The sequence below is a fragment of the Benincasa hispida genome, chromosome 12 (assembly GCF_009727055.1).
Source record: "Benincasa hispida cultivar B227 chromosome 12, ASM972705v1, whole genome shotgun sequence".
Lineage (NCBI taxonomy): Eukaryota > Viridiplantae > Streptophyta > Magnoliopsida > Cucurbitales > Cucurbitaceae > Benincasa > Benincasa hispida.
In genome coordinates this window covers 17,380,895-17,397,950 of record NC_052360.1, presented here as the reverse complement: position 1 = coordinate 17,397,950, position 17,056 = coordinate 17,380,895, and the positions used below count along the sequence as shown (strand labels likewise).

The 17,056-nt window shown below is 33.2% G+C and overlaps 1 protein-coding gene across 1 annotated transcript; it reads right to left on the bottom strand.

Moving 5' to 3' along the window:
- Positions 1-2,400: 2,400 nt before the first annotated feature.
- On the bottom strand, positions 2,401-8,252 carry LOC120068429 (protein YIPF6 homolog). Its single transcript, XM_039020194.1, has 3 exons — positions 7,571-8,252; positions 3,576-3,650; positions 2,401-2,933 (listed from the first exon to the last, which is right to left on the bottom strand). Exons 1-3 carry the CDS (start codon positions 8,069-8,071, stop codon positions 2,673-2,675), a joined length of 837 nt encoding a protein of 278 aa, XP_038876122.1. The 5' UTR covers positions 8,072-8,252; the 3' UTR covers positions 2,401-2,672.
- Between the last annotated feature and the right edge of the window lie 8,804 nt (positions 8,253-17,056).

The following is a 17,056-nucleotide window of genomic DNA, read 5'->3' as shown; positions in this document are numbered from 1 at the left end:
ATCTATATTTGTGGTGCAAAGTTATTTGGCCTGAATTCTTATGTATGTGTTTGGGTGCAAAGCTGAGTTCATATGTCTAGGATATCTGGTGCAGTTTTTTGAACTCTAAATAATATGTTTTTATTATTTTTGTTTTGTAACTTTTTTATTTAGTAATTTAACCCATATTTGTTTGAATAAAATATATATTGCAATTTTTTTCTTTTAATTTTTAAAACATTTCTTTCTTTCTTTTGAAACCAAAGAGAAATCAAAACTTTTGATTCTTAATTTTTCTCCATGAATTTCATTATCATCTTCTTCTTTTTCTTCTTCTTCCTGTTGTTACTCTATACTTTTACTATGTAATGATTTTTTTTAATTAAATCTCTCTCATTATCTTCGACAGCCAATGGAATGTCACCACATTTCTTAACAATTTTATTTTCAATTACTCTAAGTCCATAGGATCATCAGATAACAAATCCCTATTTTTCACTAATTCTTGTTGGAATTTTAGGAAAAAAAATTCATTTTATGTTTTTTTTTTCCATATGTTACATATTTTTCAACTACATACTTACTTTTCGTCTAAATATTCTTAACACTCATTTGATATGTGAATTCAATTAAATAAAAATATTTTTTTACAATTTTTTACGTATAAATATTGCACTTAATATAGACAAACTAATATTTTTTTATATAATCAACAACTCTACAATATACTTTAACCATCATCAGTCTTATAATAGTCAGAGGTGGTTGTCAAAGTTGATTATCAAAGATGCTTTCACTGGAGTTTTGTAGTCGGAGGTGGTTGTCGGAGCCTAAAGTTGGTCACATAAAGGTGGTATTGGAGTTGGTTGCCAAAGTTTGTCATCGGAGGTGGTTTTGAAATATCGGTGTTGGTTGGACAAAGGTGGTCGTCGAAGTTGATCATCGAAGATGATTTTTGCCGGAGATTGTAGTCGAAGGTGGCTGTCGAAACTCGAATGCTAATCGCATGAAGGTGGTATTAGAGTTGGTTGTCAGAGTTTTGTTGTCGAAGGTGGTTGTCGAGGCACCGAGTGGGTCGTTGAAGTTGCTCGTTCAAAGGTGGTCATTGAAGGTGCTTTTCATTGGAGTTTGTAGTCAGAAATGATTGTCGAAGCCTATGAAGGTGGTTGTCGGAGTTGTTCATTAGAATTTATTGTCGGAGCCTAAAATTGGTCATCGAAGTTGGTAGCGCGAAGGTGGTCATCGAAGTTTAGTCAACGGAGGTGGTTGTCGGAGCTCAGAATTGGTTGTCGAAGTTGGTTGCGTGAAGGTTGTCGAAGCACGAAGTTGGTCGTTGGAACTGTCATCGGAGGTGGTTGTCAGAGTCCGGATTTTGTCGTCGAAGTTGTCATCGGAGGTGGTTATCGAAGCCAGGAGTTGGTCAACAGAGTTTCATCTGAGGGGGTTGTCAGAGCCCGGATTAGTTCCCAAAATGTGACAATGTCTCATGGGTGAAGCCATTGAAAACATTGGAAGAATGGAGAGTTGAAGTGAGTTGGTAAAATATACCAACTCAACTCCACCAACATTTAAAGTTGATGGGCCAAACAATGAATTGGTATATTATACCAACTCAACTCAGCTCATATTGGTGAGTCAAACATCTCATTACTAAGTTCATACAATAGAATCTGTGATTGGTGGAACACATGTAAATTTACTACATTATACAATATACATGGATATGTACATACAAATAAAAAATGCCAAGAATCAATCGTGAATAAAACATTCGAAAAATTGGCCGGATAGACCTCATAAACATAAAAATTCTCATTTGTAAATTTTGGCAGCTGAAAATGAAAATAGAATTGTTTATGAGAAATGAATAAAGCTGACAATAATTAGTCGAAAATGATCCAAGTTCATGAGAAATGGATGAAAGTGAACAAAACTTTGCAAGATGAAAGTGATGAATGACCCCAAAAAAAATTTGTGAGAATGAAAGAGAATATCAATATGTATTTTTGGGGGGAAAAAACAAATTATAATTATATAAAAAATTGAAAATAAAACATATTTAAAAATTAATTAATAATAGTTTAATGAAATAGTTTTAAATTATTTTATATGCTAAAATTACATGCATAATAATATAAAGAAAGAAAGAAAAAATATCAATATATATTTTAGGGGAACAAAACTTTTAAACCTGATTTGTAAAGTTTGAAAGCAAGCAAAAGTGAGTAGCAAATATTTGGCCTATGTAATCTTTGAACAAGGGCTATGCTCCCCACCACCTCTGCATATCCAAGCTACAAAGAGCAATGTGTTCGATTTTCACCAAAATGCCACTCTCAAATATTTGCAAATTCCCAGAAATTATTTTCAACATTTCTGATTTTCAAGTCCAAGGAAATACAAGAAATACCCATAAAATGGTTAAATCTAAAACAAATGAAGCCATCACTAATTACAAGAAATATTACACAGTTTCGAATTTCCACCAAGAAAATTTGCTGAGAGTGAATATGATGATGTAGACAGATCTGAGTTTCAAGACATTATATGATATAAGTCAAAAAAAAAGAAAAAGTTACAGTAAAGTGAGAGAATATTGATCACTGCATGAAGTTCCTAAAATGATTATCAATCATCATATTTCAAATCTTTTCTTACCAAAACCCTTTTAATAATACCATTGTTGATGCATCTCAATCAATGGCAATGATGAGAAAACCAACTGATACATACATAAGGAACACAGGATAGAGTGCAAGAGCTTTTCTTCTTGGGTTCACTGCTGAACTCATGAAAGGATATGCGGCCCAAGAACTCCATGCCAATGTCACACATACCACAACTATCTTCACTACTACATTGTCTTTCAACATGCAGATCAATGCTCCAATATCTAGAGGAAACAGGCAATATCCCAACAGACTCAAGCTCTGGAAGAATATTATATGCCCACCCTGCAGTAACCAATGTGCAAGTCCCCAGTTATTTTGAGCAAACAAAGGTGGGTTCAGTTTACTTAGTGAATTAGCGATCTGAAGCAACGGAAACTCATTGTGGGAGGAGGAAATGCTTAATTATTAGCATCTATATCTATAGTCAGAAAGCTTGCCAAGCCCAAGGAAGACCATTTCAAAGCTTGGATCATTCTTTGATAAACGTTCCACGATTAGCGTTGGAACTGGGAAAGAAGACGTTATATTGGACAGACAAAATACAAATGGGTGGAATCACAATCCATAAACTGCTTTCCTAAAATTTTAATAGTTGATTTTGGAGGATTAAAAGCATCAAATAATTTTCAAAAATGGAAAAAAAAATGATTTTAACCATTTCAAAATAAATCACATTTAAAAGTACAGAAAAAATCGAACATAAATAGATTTTTGAATGATTTAAAGCATCTTTCAGAGTAATATTGAACATGACATAAGCGATCTTAAACTTTCTGAAATCACTCCCAAACGAACACAATCAAGAAGGCAGCACAACACAAGATTAAATAAGTATCAACTCTATTTTCTAATGTAATAAAAACATGTTTTTGAATAGAAGAGTGGGAAGGGAGCTGGGAAAGAGCGGAAGATAGATTTAATTACCAGTAGAAGCACATTCAAGGTCAGAATCACTGCACCAGCAGCAAGAAGTGCAAATGCAACAGCAAAAACCTCAGACTGAAAAGAAATTCAATTGATATTATTAGTAGAAGACAAAAACAAATATTTTAAAGTCTTTATTTAATCAATGACAGTTCAGTGAAAGTAGACATAGAGAATGAGAATCAAGGGCAAACATTGGCTGAAAAATATCAAACATATAAATAGAGAATGGTTAGGGATGTTTCAAATGCTAAGGTGACTTTGGAATATAAGAAAACAAGAAGGTTATAAAGATATTTTTATCATACATCTCCATTAAGCATCATATATAAAGGCTACTTAAGTGTTTTTTTCAATATATATATATAGACACACACACATACATAAATATATCTTCTTTTGGAGGAAAGCCAATCCAACCATCGATTTTTTGGATGGTAATTAGTACCTTATCTACTAAACCATGTTCGAATTGGCAACATACATACATGTATATCAAACTTGACCTTTCAATAGAAGGATACAACTACTCTGCGGTATCAGCAAAATTTAAGGATCAATGTAATTGAGACCATTTGCCCAAATAAGGCATTTGCTTCTATCTGTTTCAGCAGGGTGGGGTTAGGGAAGCAAGTTTAATAGCTTGATCCAACATTGCTAGGTAGGGAAACAGAAGGGAGCAAACTAGATTGTATCTGATTATTTTGCTAACATACACATACACACAAGAAAGTTCATTGACAAGAACAAAACAATACAAGAGAGATGTGTGACACAAGAGTCTCAATGCAACTCCCCCATTTTTCTATGCCTCTCCAGAAAAAGTAATATACAACATAAATTTCTCTAAATATTTTCTGATTCACTTTGAGGATCCACCAGGACAAAGTCTGGTGCCAGATTCTCTGGTACCTGCCAGATTTTTTTCTTTTTCAATGAATGAAAAGTCAAGAATTTCATATTGAGAAAAAATGAAAGAATACACGGACATCCAAAAAACCACGTCTGAAAAAGGAACTCAAATCAAGGAGAGAGACATAGAACCCAATGAGGGCCCAAACATTACTTGGGACCCCCTTTCAACTCCTATAAAGGTTATATTGTTCCTCTCCCCCCTAAAAACTTCACAGCAACCCATAAACCCCAGGTTACCATAGGAACTTCCCCTTCCCTCGATATGGTGCATGGAGAAGGACTCCTCAATCACCTCCCTATAATCTGTTCTGTCTGGCAAACTAAAACCCAAACACATCAAAAAAATAACTCCAAAAAAACCATGCAAAATTGCAGCTCTAGAGGATAGATCCAATCCAACTCTTCCTCCACCCTCTGACAAAGAATGCAACAAAATGGCCCTATCACAGAAGGAAACTCTTTTGAAAGTCCATCAAGAGTGTCGACTCTTCCATGCATAGCCTGCCATATGAAGAATTTAACATCCTTTGGAATTTTCAACTTCCACGGATAAGAAAAAGCGTACTAAAGGGAGAAGGGTTCATCAAGCAATGAAAAAACAAGCTACAAGAAAGCCTACAATATGGTTAGGACTCAAAAAAACGAACATCCCTCCTCCACAATCTAAGCTCAAACGCCCTTATGAAAGATAAGAGACAAGAGAGTCAGGACATCCGTTGTTATCCTATCGGAAAATGAACGATGAAAACCAAGCAAGAAAGAGGGAGAGCTCCTAGAAGGATCCAAGATATCAGGCAAAAGGCGCATCTTCGGAGGTGGGAATGAGATGTACTTTAGGAGGATATACTGATGATGGGCTCCAAGACATCCAAGTAATATCCAATGAGCTCCCTTCCTTTTCTTACCTGGTCCATTACTTGGTAGGTAATGGAAAGGAAACATACTTCTAGGAGGATAAGTTGGGTGGGAGAGATAGACCCTTCTACATTACGTTTCCCCATTTATATCATTTGTCCTCTATGAGAAATCATTTGGTACTTGCTAGCTACATCCATACAATTGGAGAGCATCCAAGCTCTCTTTAAGGAAAATCACACAGAAGAGGTGGTCTTCAGCACTATAAAGTGAAAGAATACAAGGACATACAAAAAAATCAAACCCACAAAAAAAAGGGAGCCTAACTAGAGAAAAGGACTCCTCTCAACCCTCTAAACACCTTGTTATTCTACTCTTTCCAACACTCTTCCTATATAGGCCACACTAGCTGGGATTGATTGAAAACCTTTCTCACCTTTCTCGTACATTGATTTTTCCCAAGTAAGAATAAATTGCAATTTCATGCATTCTTCTTAAACATCAGCACTTGAAGAAAATTTCTCCTTTGGCACCTAAACTAACTTTCAGCTAGAAAACCAAATTCCATTTATACTTGTGGATGATAACAACCCACTTTTAGTGAAGTGTTTCAAGTTCAAAGCAGTGAATTGTACAAGCTAACGACAATTTTTTCACTCAACTTTCAATGAAAATGATGGGAGACCGAGGGTCGCACTAAAGAATTCAAACCTAACTTTATCTTTACCATTAGAGACTATAGAAAGGGTTAATGAGCGAATAACAACTCAGTAAAATCATATAATGTAGAAAATAAAACAATTAATATAAGAACTCGCTTTAAGTGTAAAATCATATAATGTAAAAAAATAATACAATAACTATAAGTACTAGCTTTAAGTGTCCATGATTCTTGAGAATAGTCTTCCATGGATCTTAATTATAAGGCCAACTGGATGTTCAATTGGAATATAGCTCTCTCAGGAGACAAGACCACATTACTTGAGCTAGTCTAATCTGTCACCACAAGGGAAGTCTTACGGAACAACTTCATCAGAGCATTTGTTTGGTTCTTGGGTTGGAAAGCAATCATTAGATTTTCAAGGACAAAGCCACTAAACTTGACAGTTTTTCTTAACATTTATCTAATATTACTACTAAAGTGAGCATAGCTCAACGGTAATTGACATGCATTACCTCCCTTGAGGTGAGAGATTCAAATCCCAATACCCCCATTTGTTGTACTAAAAAAATAATAAAATAAAATAAAATAAAAGTCTAATGTTGCACTTTCTTAGTGTAATTTATCCCATCTCTTTAATACCTATAGCCTCACTTCTCTTATAGCCCATTCAAAGTGGTTTTTGTAATTCTTTTAGCACATATTTTGCCTTCTTTTGTAATTTCATCTTATCAATGAAATGAGGAATCAATGTTTCTATAAAAAAGATAATAATAATAAATAGTTTCCAGGAATTCTAAATTACTCTTGGGTGAAGGTATAACTAAAGTATAGGAATATCCTTTGGTCTACAATCCATAGTCATAAATTTACATACCCTAGTGACCAACGTCCCCTGCCTGAAAAAAGAGGAAATATTATTTCTATTAGTGGATTCAGTAAACAACATTTGTTTCTGATACCCAGTAGCAGTATTACTGCCTTAGTTTAATTTATGAGACAGAGAACTCTTCGCAGTCCATATCTACATTTCTTCTTCTAAATATTTTCTGATAAAAGTCATAATGCAAATTAGATATTGAGGTTATATCCACGCAAATTTCAATCTCCTGAAGATCCACGCTGTATTCTAGCAATAGATAATGGTTTATATCCTACAAAGCATTTAAACATACTGTATCGGCATTTATGGATTCCACCAATTTACAACGCTTTTTCATCTATTCACTTAACTTTCAGCCATTGACAGAAGCTTGTAAGTGTCCCTATAATTTCCTCAGTATTGCAACTGTCTAGAATCATCGGTTCCTATTAAAATCCAATGCAACAAACTAGCCAATACAGTTTCTACCATTAGTTCAACTCAATTTCAAATCTTAATAACTGCAGATAGCTAGTTGAAGCCGAACCAGAGCATTGAAAGGCCAAAACAGGCAAACATAAGGAACATCACATCACAAAAAACTAAAAAGCTTGATCCAAACTGAGACTTGTATGTGAACTAAAATCAAACAAAACGCAAGCAAGTAACGATTTCAACCAACTCAAATTTTACAAGGCTGACCTTCTTGACTGATGCAGACCAGGAAAGAGCAAGACCGAGGAACACAATGAAAAAGAAAGGCCCCCACAGATCCCAATCCCTCAAAGCCTTTCCAGGGTCCTCACGAAAAGGGTTGGGAAAAACCACAAGCTTCAAATTGCTGACGATCCGGGACAGATCCCTCTTGACCGTATCCCATACCGGTTCGGTGAGAGTATTGGGCGGTGATCCGAAACCAGAGGCCGATATATCAGACCTCCCATTACTGGAGACGGGCAAGGGCGGGGGAGCAGGGAAGACAGTGGGCGGCTTCTGGTTACTGGATTTGGGGGGAAGTGGGGGAAGATTGGACTGTAAAAAGGGGGAGGAGGAAACAGGAATGGAAGCCCTGGGAGGACTAGGGGGACGAGCTGGAAGAACAGTTGAAGGGCCGGATTGGACACTGGCGTTGATGAGATTTTCGATCTCGTCGATGTCCGACTGAGATGATTGATGAAGAGGAATTGTATCGCTGTGCGACATTTCCCGGGAAGGGATTTTTCTCGGGAAAACGATGAGAAAATGCGTCGAATTGAAGAGAAGAAAGAAGAAAGAAGAAGATCAGATCTAAAGAGGAAGAACAGAAATTTGGAGTTCGGAGATTTCTGTTCGTCGAGAAATGAAAGTAGAAGAAGAAGAATTCGGTTAATTCCCCTTCCATGGGGGTTGCGCTTAAACGTCGTCGTTAAGTATGTAACTGAAAGAGACCCATGTCTATGGATCGGGTCGAACCATTCTTCTATTTCCATCTTTAAATTTTTCAAAATATCTATTCTAATCCGTAAATTATTTTAATTTTTGTTATTAAAATTAAGTTAACTCTTAAATAATATGGTAAGATAATTTATATTTTTAGATGATTAATTGTCAAAATAAGTTAGTCACACTAAAAAAAATCTAAATTTCAATTTTAAATTAAATGGTAAAACGATTTTCTATATAAAACTCAAAAAGACATTTTGCATTCAAAATTTTAGTTGTTCAGTATTTTGGTGAGTTGATTGTTGACATTTTACTTAACATTAATTTTACTCAACATATGTTAGATGTAATTTCATGAAAGAGTTAATAAATCTTAATAGTGGATCAAAATAAATATATTTTAAAAGTTTAGAAACTAAAATTATTGTTTTTTTAAAATTCATTTACCAAAATAGAACCAGATTTAAAGTCTAGGAACTAAAATGATTTTAACCAATTATTAAATAAAGAAACTACCTTGGTCCCTGAAATGGATACATGTAGTCTCTAACATTTTAATTCGATGAATTTAGTCCTCGATGGTTAGGAAAATAGAATTAAAAGGTTATTCATACATTAACTAATAATATTATTTTAAATACTAATATGTCATTTTTAAATCTATATATATATATATATACATCATTCCTCTTCCCTCCTCCCAATTGGATTTTTATCTTGATTGTTGCAAATTTGTCAATTTTATGTTCATCTTTGTTCTCTCCATGGTTTCGTGTCCAAAACCCACCATCATCCATCAAAACAACTTGAGAAACATCCTCTAGTAACATATGTTCTTGATCAACCAACGCCTCAAGCTTCCATCTTCCATGTCAATGGTGGAGATTATAGCTGCATAGGTATAATCATCTGGTTTGGGAAGCTATTTCTGCAATTGTAGAAATAGCTTCATGGCATACTCTTCTTCTTCATTCTAAAAAAACAAAATCTTGAGAGTATTGTGCTTCAACTAACCAAATTTGTATTTGAAATGAATCAAAGCTTGCGTAATCAAGTTGACCATCCATCTAAATTACAGAGATTGAACTTAAACTTGAGCAAAATAAATCTGCAAAAATTATCAACTGTCCACTGTTGCTACAAAATTCCATTCAATTCAAATCCTTCTTTTAAGAAAATAAGATTACTAAACAAGATAGTGTCTTCACCTGAAATTTTGGATAGAAGAAAATGCATTTGACATCCACATGACAACAAACGTAAATTTGTTATTTGAGGAATAGAAAGCCTGTAAAATAAAGAAAAATGACTCCGATGCTAAAGTCAGATATCATAATTGTAGAATGGGGATGAAATCAGAAGTTTCAATTCTATATTAAGATCTAGATTCTAAATCAAGTTACTTCACATAGATCGGTTATGATGATGTATATATATAAGGAGAATAAGATAGAGTTTACTTTTTTCTTTCATGATAAAGATGAGATTGATCTTTCCTAATCCTAATAAGTTAGGATTAGATATGATAAAATAACTTATTAGCTGGCACTTGGACTTATCTAAATTAAGTTCTATTTATCTTCATCTATCTTTTCCTAATTTTTGGTCTATTTCGTCAAGGTCACCCACAACATTAGTTCTTGCTCCCAAGTTAGAACTCACATTTCAACTTTTTAGTTATTATAAGTTGGACACATTTGGAGTTCAATATGGGAGTATTATTTTCTAGAGCACAAAATTTTATAAAGAAGAGAAGGTTATAGCAAAATAACTATGTCATGAACATTTAGTTAATAACATGGGATCTAAACAAAACTTGCTATTAATTTTGAATGTAGTCTTAGAAAATTTCAAATTTGAAATAAAATTTATATGGGATTCCATAATGTAGTAAAAATCTTCAAAGTTGAAAGATGCTTTGTTTTTCCTTCAATCTAAGCCCAGAGTCTCTTGCATTCTTTCACGATCTTATTTATACTATCCTCTAGGGTTTGTCTTTTGGTTGGTTTTTGACTATGGGTTGAAATTCCCCAATGTCCTTTATCATAAGAAAAAAATTTCCCACATAGTGTTTGTCTTTTCTTTGATTTATGACTATGTTTTTTTACCACAAGGCTTTTTTCTTGGGCTAGATTGCAAACAAGTTCAACTCATATCAATTTTTTTCTTTTAATTTTGGAATAAAAAGGTAGAGTACTCTCATCTCATAGATGACACCAACTGTTGATGACTTAGACAAGAAGATTCACTTGACCTTCACAAGCCTTCAAGGGTGAATTTATAATTTCAAGGAAGGAAGATGACCTGCATGACAAGAAAAGAAAACGTTGATGTGGGGCCTAGCACAAAACCTCTAATGCTTAAGTTAATATCCAGCAAAGGATTAGAGTAAGCTAGAAGTGGGGAGGAGAACTTACCAAGGACTTAGGATTCTGAATCCATTATCTATAGTAGTTGGTGTTTCCGATGACCCATTATTTATAGTGGGGTGGACTTAGGATTCCGAATCCAGGTGGGATTAGGGAACCCAAATTTGGGTCGTCCAAGGAGGCTTGTATCATGGCCTATGAGAAGAAAACCTTCAAGGATAGAAAATGAACCACCTCGGTCTCGACCTCCGAGGTCGAGGCGGACAAGTTGGGCGATTTTGTTGGAATTTATACCCTTAAGCCTCTTATTTAATTAGTTATTTGATATAATAATTAATTATTTTAAATATGCAATAATTAGTTATCAATAATGGAAAAATCCAAGATTATTTCATGAGACTTGAATAGTATGTAGTAGATATACAAGTAGATCATGTTCAAGTAATAACCTAAAGGGTCTCGTTGGGTGTATTATCTTGATAACACTATAGATATGACCCACTTTGTAAGTGTTACAAACGATGTGATCCAAATTGTTCATGTGGAGACATGTGAGTGGGGGTATCTTATATAATGAGATTGTATAAGACCAGACTGTGAAATACTTAATCTCTTTCATAATATCGTTGACTAAAGAGATTAATATTTCATATGATGACCATATGTAACTCGATCTCAATCTTGAATGAGTTATGGACTCCTACCTATAAGGGTTATCCTTTGATTTGTATAAGTGAAAATGGTACGAGTCATCGATTAAATAAGCCTACCATTTTGGGACTTGTCCGAGTGGAAATCTAGGAACATAATTACACAAGATAAAATTCACTCCTTCCCATTTAAGGGTAAGTAGATGAATAGTTCCCTTAAATGTTGATTTCGGGCCTTGAACAAAGAGTACTTGCCCTCTCATTTGTAGGATCGATATGCGAATAAGGTTTATTAAACTAATTAAAACTTTTTACAAATACGAGCCCAATTAAATAAATTAACAAACTTTTGACTAAGAAGTATTTTAAAAAATAAATTTATGGAAATAAATTCAACCCAAAATAGCCAAGAAATTAAAACTAACACTCTTAAGCACCCAATTCAATTTTAGTAAAAAGATTGATATGAGATATGTAAGGATCAATCAACCAACCTAAACAAACATTAAGCAATTAATTTAAGAAAAAAATATTGCAATTAATTTTATGCAATAAAATGTAACAACAAATTAATTGCAAAACTAAAATAGGAGAGGGACAGAGAAATTAACACCAAGAATTTTATAGTAGTTTGACACAACGGACCTACATCCACTTTCTAAGCTCCTCTTGGGTCTATGAACTTGACTCTTTCCATGGCTTAGATTCAAATCGTTTAACGTTCTTTTTCTGGACGCAAGAACAAACCCGATCATTTCCATGGCTGGAGGATCAAACCATTATAACAACTCTTTTTTCGGGATCAAGAGCAATCCTTATAATAGTTTGAAAAAATAAAGAGTACACTTGACAAACTCTCTACAATAATGAATTTACAAATTTTAGTACTTAATGAATCAATTCTCACAATATAAAATATCTCCCTAAGAAGAAGATGAAAAGAAGAAAATTGAAGCTTAGAGAGAGAGCAACATTGGTGGCCTAGTGAGTTATGGAGGATTGAGAATAATAAAAGTTGTTATTATAATTTGGAGAAGAAGATGAGAAATGTTCTGCCACATCATTAGATCGAGATTTTTCCGTTAAGTTTGTTTCAGTCATATCTTTTTCGTTTGAACTTCAATTTGAGTGGTTCAAATTGGGTTCAAACCTACACAATCGTGACTTCAAAACACTCAAATTATTAATGAATAAAATCATGTTTGTTATCTAAACATTAATTAGTTAATTAATTAAAATTAGTTAAGTTGAGATTAAGGGCCAAAAAGCCAACATCATTGGCTCGAGGGGGACTTGATTTATGGTAGAACCATAAACAAATTATTCATTAGAGAGATCAGGGTACTTAAGGAGTAAGAGATAATTATAAGGGTAAAACGGAAATTTAACCTATTTGTAATTATGAACAACTCGTGAAGAATCAACTTACTTGTAATGGATAAATCCATGAGCTCAAAATATTCTACAATGTGAAAAGTGCAGTTATGGATCTTTAGTGGAGTGACCCTTAGTTAATGAAAGTTGATTAACGTAATTAAAGAGTTTAATTAGTTAATTCCGGATCATTGAAGCTTCTAATCTGTAGGTCTACTCTCGGATCATTGAAGCTTTTAATCTGTAAGTCCATTAGGTCTCTCTGCTAGCTCATAGTGGGTAAAAAAGGACCATTGGTTTTAAAAGAATTTTAAATGTTTAAATTTATTAAAGGGATATTCATCAATTGCATGATACAATTAATATAATGTATATAGATACATTATAATGTAAAGTTAATTTGGGATCATATTCAAAATTAAATTTTATAATAAAAAGAGATTTATAGTATTTGAATAAGATTCAAATAATAATTAGTATGAACTAGATTCATATTAAAATAATAAGAATTGGATTCATATTGAAAATATATGTTTAAAATTAATATGAATGAGATTCATATTAAAAACTATAGGTTATGAGGGAGATATTGTTGGGTTTTATGCCCTAAAACTTGTAGATAGTAAACTTTATTAATTGGTTGTCATCAATAAAGAGTTATAGATGTTAATTCAGTAAATGTTATTTTTTGTGTTATTTGTCTATTTTTGTCTTAATAACCTTAAATCTAATAAACTAACATCCAAGGTTTCCTTATGAGTCTTGAACTATATGTGAAGACATACAGGGATCATCTTCATGATATAGCCTGAAGGGTCTATAGTATAAGGATAAGGTTGGGGACCTTATCCTAGTAATATTATGGATATGACCCACTTTGTATTTGATACAAACACAATGATCCAATGCATCATGTAGTTGACATGTGAGTGGAGGTGTCCTATGTAATGAGTTTGCATAAGACTAAGCCACGAAATAGTAACCACTAGATGTAACGTCGTTAACTAGTTAGGTTCTTATTTCAATAGGATGACCTAGGCAACTTAATTTTAATCCTGAGTGTATTATGAACTCTTGTTTACGAGGGATTGTCCTTTGATTTGTATGGGTGAGGTTGGCCAGTTCGCCGACCCAATATGCCTACCATTTTTAGGACAAGACCGAGTGGGGAGTTGAGAACATAATAATACAAGATGGAATTCACTCATTCTCACCTTAAGGGTGAGTAGATAAGTGTTCCCTAAAGTGGTCTTCGGACTTGTACAAAGAGCCCTAGCCCATTATTGGTTCGAGAGTATTGGTTAGACCATAAATAGGTTGTTCATTAGATGAGCATTGATACTTAAGGAATCAGAGGTAACCCAAGGGTAAAACGATAATTTGACCCAGTTGGAGTTACGAACACTTGTGAATAACTAACTTGCTATTATTAATCATATTCGTGGACACAAAAATATATATGAGAATAGTGCAGTTCTGGGTCTTTAGTGGAGTGTACCCACAGTTACGAATATTGATGAACTTGGTTAATGAGTTTAGCCAATTAATCCCATATCGTTGGAGCTTCTAATCTACAGGTCAACCAAGTTCCCTTGTTAGCTCATTAGAGGATATTTAAGAGGGATATTTGAATTGTTCAAATTAATTTGAGGAAACCATATATTAATGTGATTAATATAATTGATTATGGATATGATTTATAATTCAAATTAAATTGGAAAGTAGTATTTGAATAAGATTCAATTAATTAATTCAAGTGAATTAGATTCATAAAGAATTAATTAACAGAGAGGTATTACACATATACATGCAATGTTTATGATAATTAAACATATATACATTAAATTAAATTTAATGTATAAATATTTATTTAATTAATGTGTAAATTAAATTAAATAAGCTTTATTTAATTGTGCTAATTAATTAAATAAGTGTTATTTAATTAATTAATAATGGAAAAGGGAAATAGAAAAAGGATTAGGAGAATGACTTAAACCTTCTCTATATAAAGACCTCTCTATGGCCCCTTTGGGAGACATAGAGACTGACAATACACAATACACAAATGTTATTAAGCCACAAAGAGAATCTTCTTTACTCTTCAAAACCTTTTTCTCCTCTCTCTCTCCCAATAGTTGGGTACCACCTATCCCTCTATTGGAATCCTAGATAATAACGAGGTTACTCTTGTGGTAGTGTTTGAGATTGTTCAAGAAATTGTTTGTGATCAAGATCGTTAAAGGAGCTATTCGTTGGAAACTCGAGAGGTTGTTCGTAAAGCTTGGGAATCTACAAAGGTAAGAATGGTTCTAATCTTTTTCCCTAAAGTATGCTATATTACATGTTTATATTCTGTTTTAGTATACTGAATTTTGTTTATGCAAAAATCGAATTGTGAAATGCAAGGCATACACAAAACTTTCAATTGGTATCAAAGTCAATTTCTTCATATTCGTTCTTCGTATTTTTCTAAACAAAATCAGTTTAGAGGTGGGTTTAATATTCTGCATTTGGAATGTTTGAATGTCGGTTTGCAAGATTGGATGTTTTCGATTTTGGCACTAGATTACTTTTAATTTGATTAAAATGTAAGTGCCCATTATATTTTTTTTGGGGCAATTTAATTCTTGCTTTGAGTTTGTAAGTCCGTTCCGATCGAAAGAGCAATGGTTGCTGAGGAGATCGGGAAGAAATGGAGGTGTTTGGGGCAAGTTCAGAGTAAAAAACGTGCAAAACAGGAGCATACTGCCACTCAGTGTGCGACGCTACTATCACAGCGTTACAACGTTGAAAGGCAGACATATTGTGAAGTAGTCATAGCGTTGTAACGTTGAGAACGTTCTAAGGTTTGACGGAGTGCAAGCGACGTGCGCGAAGACCTTCGACTACAACTGTTTTTTACTTAATTCCTTTGTATTATTTAATTTATTATTAATTAACTAAATTAATATAATAGTTATATTAATTTAATTAGTTAATTTTGCATTAGGGTGCCAAAATCGATTCAATTTTTGCTGTTTAAATTAATTTAATTATGCATTGGATGGATGTTTAAATTAATCTTTGAATTCATGTTACATATTGTATGTCATATAGATTAAAAAATACTCACCTTAGAATAAACATGTATATGCATTATAAATAAATATAAAGGGTTATATTTTATAGATGCATGATTAAATTAGCATGCTCATGCATCATGATATAAGTGTTGTGTTAGTGATGTATGATTAACCTAAGCATGTCCATGCATCAAACTATTTATTAAAATTGTTATAATAAATAGTGGAATGATATATGTGAATGCTTGTTTTTCATATATGATTTATATAAGTGTTATATTTATCAAATAAAAATGGAATTTGCATTGAGCATGAGATTACTTAGATAAATATATTTGTTGTATTTAATCGATGTCTTTAGATGCAAATTTATAGGTTTTAATAAAACATTAAAATATAAGTGTTATAGTCTTAATGAGATAGTTTAAAATCGAATCAAGAGTTGCATGCAAACATAGGCACTTAATTTTAAATAGTTTAAAATTAATCAAGCTAGAATTATATTTTTTTTCTAATGGGATTAGGAATAGATTAATCTTTTTGATTTGTTTTAATAGGATTAAAATGAATTTAATTAAAAGATTAAATTTATAAAATAATTGTCCATAAAGGACCTTTATCTAAGGAAGGTTCTGTCTAGAAGGGGATATTTAAGCCGATGAAAACGGAATACCTCCAACTGGGAACCGACCTGGAAGGTGAATTGAGTAAATATTTTATAAGCATATAATAAATGATTAATTTTATTAAAAAAGTTTAATAAATGAAATCAAGTATTGTTAAATTATTCAATATAAATGTTATATTTAGAAAATTTAAAAGGACTTAGATAAATTCATTGATCGGGTTTTAACTAAGTATAATAAAATCCTAAAAATATTAGAATACTTTAGTGTAAGGATATTAGTATATGTGATATATCAAAATTCAGCTCTCATATCCCTAAAAGTTCACATCGTAAGATTCATGCTCGACTTCGTGTCGCCCTAGGCGCGGCCTCCCTTTGGAAAGTGTTTGCATGGGTCAATAACAAGATGAATAGAGAAAATGTTCATAGTAAGTGGGAGAGGGATCTGTGTCAACGTATCCTACGGTGTCCTCCTATAGGTTGCACCGTGAGATTCCTATGGTCCATTTACGTGTCATCCTGGAGTGACCATCCCTTCAAAGGGCCTGATCATAGGGGTCAGAACAATGCAAACTCCAGCAATGGATATGGTTTCATAGGTTAATCTTCAACAGTTGTTTTTCCCTTCGATAGCCTGTTTGAAGTGTACCTCTGGTATCCGAAAATGGGAGGGTCATACTTAA

Excerpts from the sequence above, each read along its gene's own strand:
- LOC120068429 (XM_039020194.1), bottom strand. The coding sequence starts at position 8,071 with ATGTCGCACAGCGATACAATTCCTCTTCATCAATCATCTCAGTCGGAC. Across the intron at positions 3,651-7,570 it reads GGTCTGCATCAGTCAAGAAG|TCTGAGGTTTTTGCTGTTGC; the intron begins GTCAGCCTTGTA and ends ATTTCTTTTCAG. Across the intron at positions 2,934-3,575 it reads CCTTGAATGTGCTTCTACTG|GGTGGGCATATAATATTCTT; the intron begins GTAATTAAATCT and ends TGGTTACTGCAG.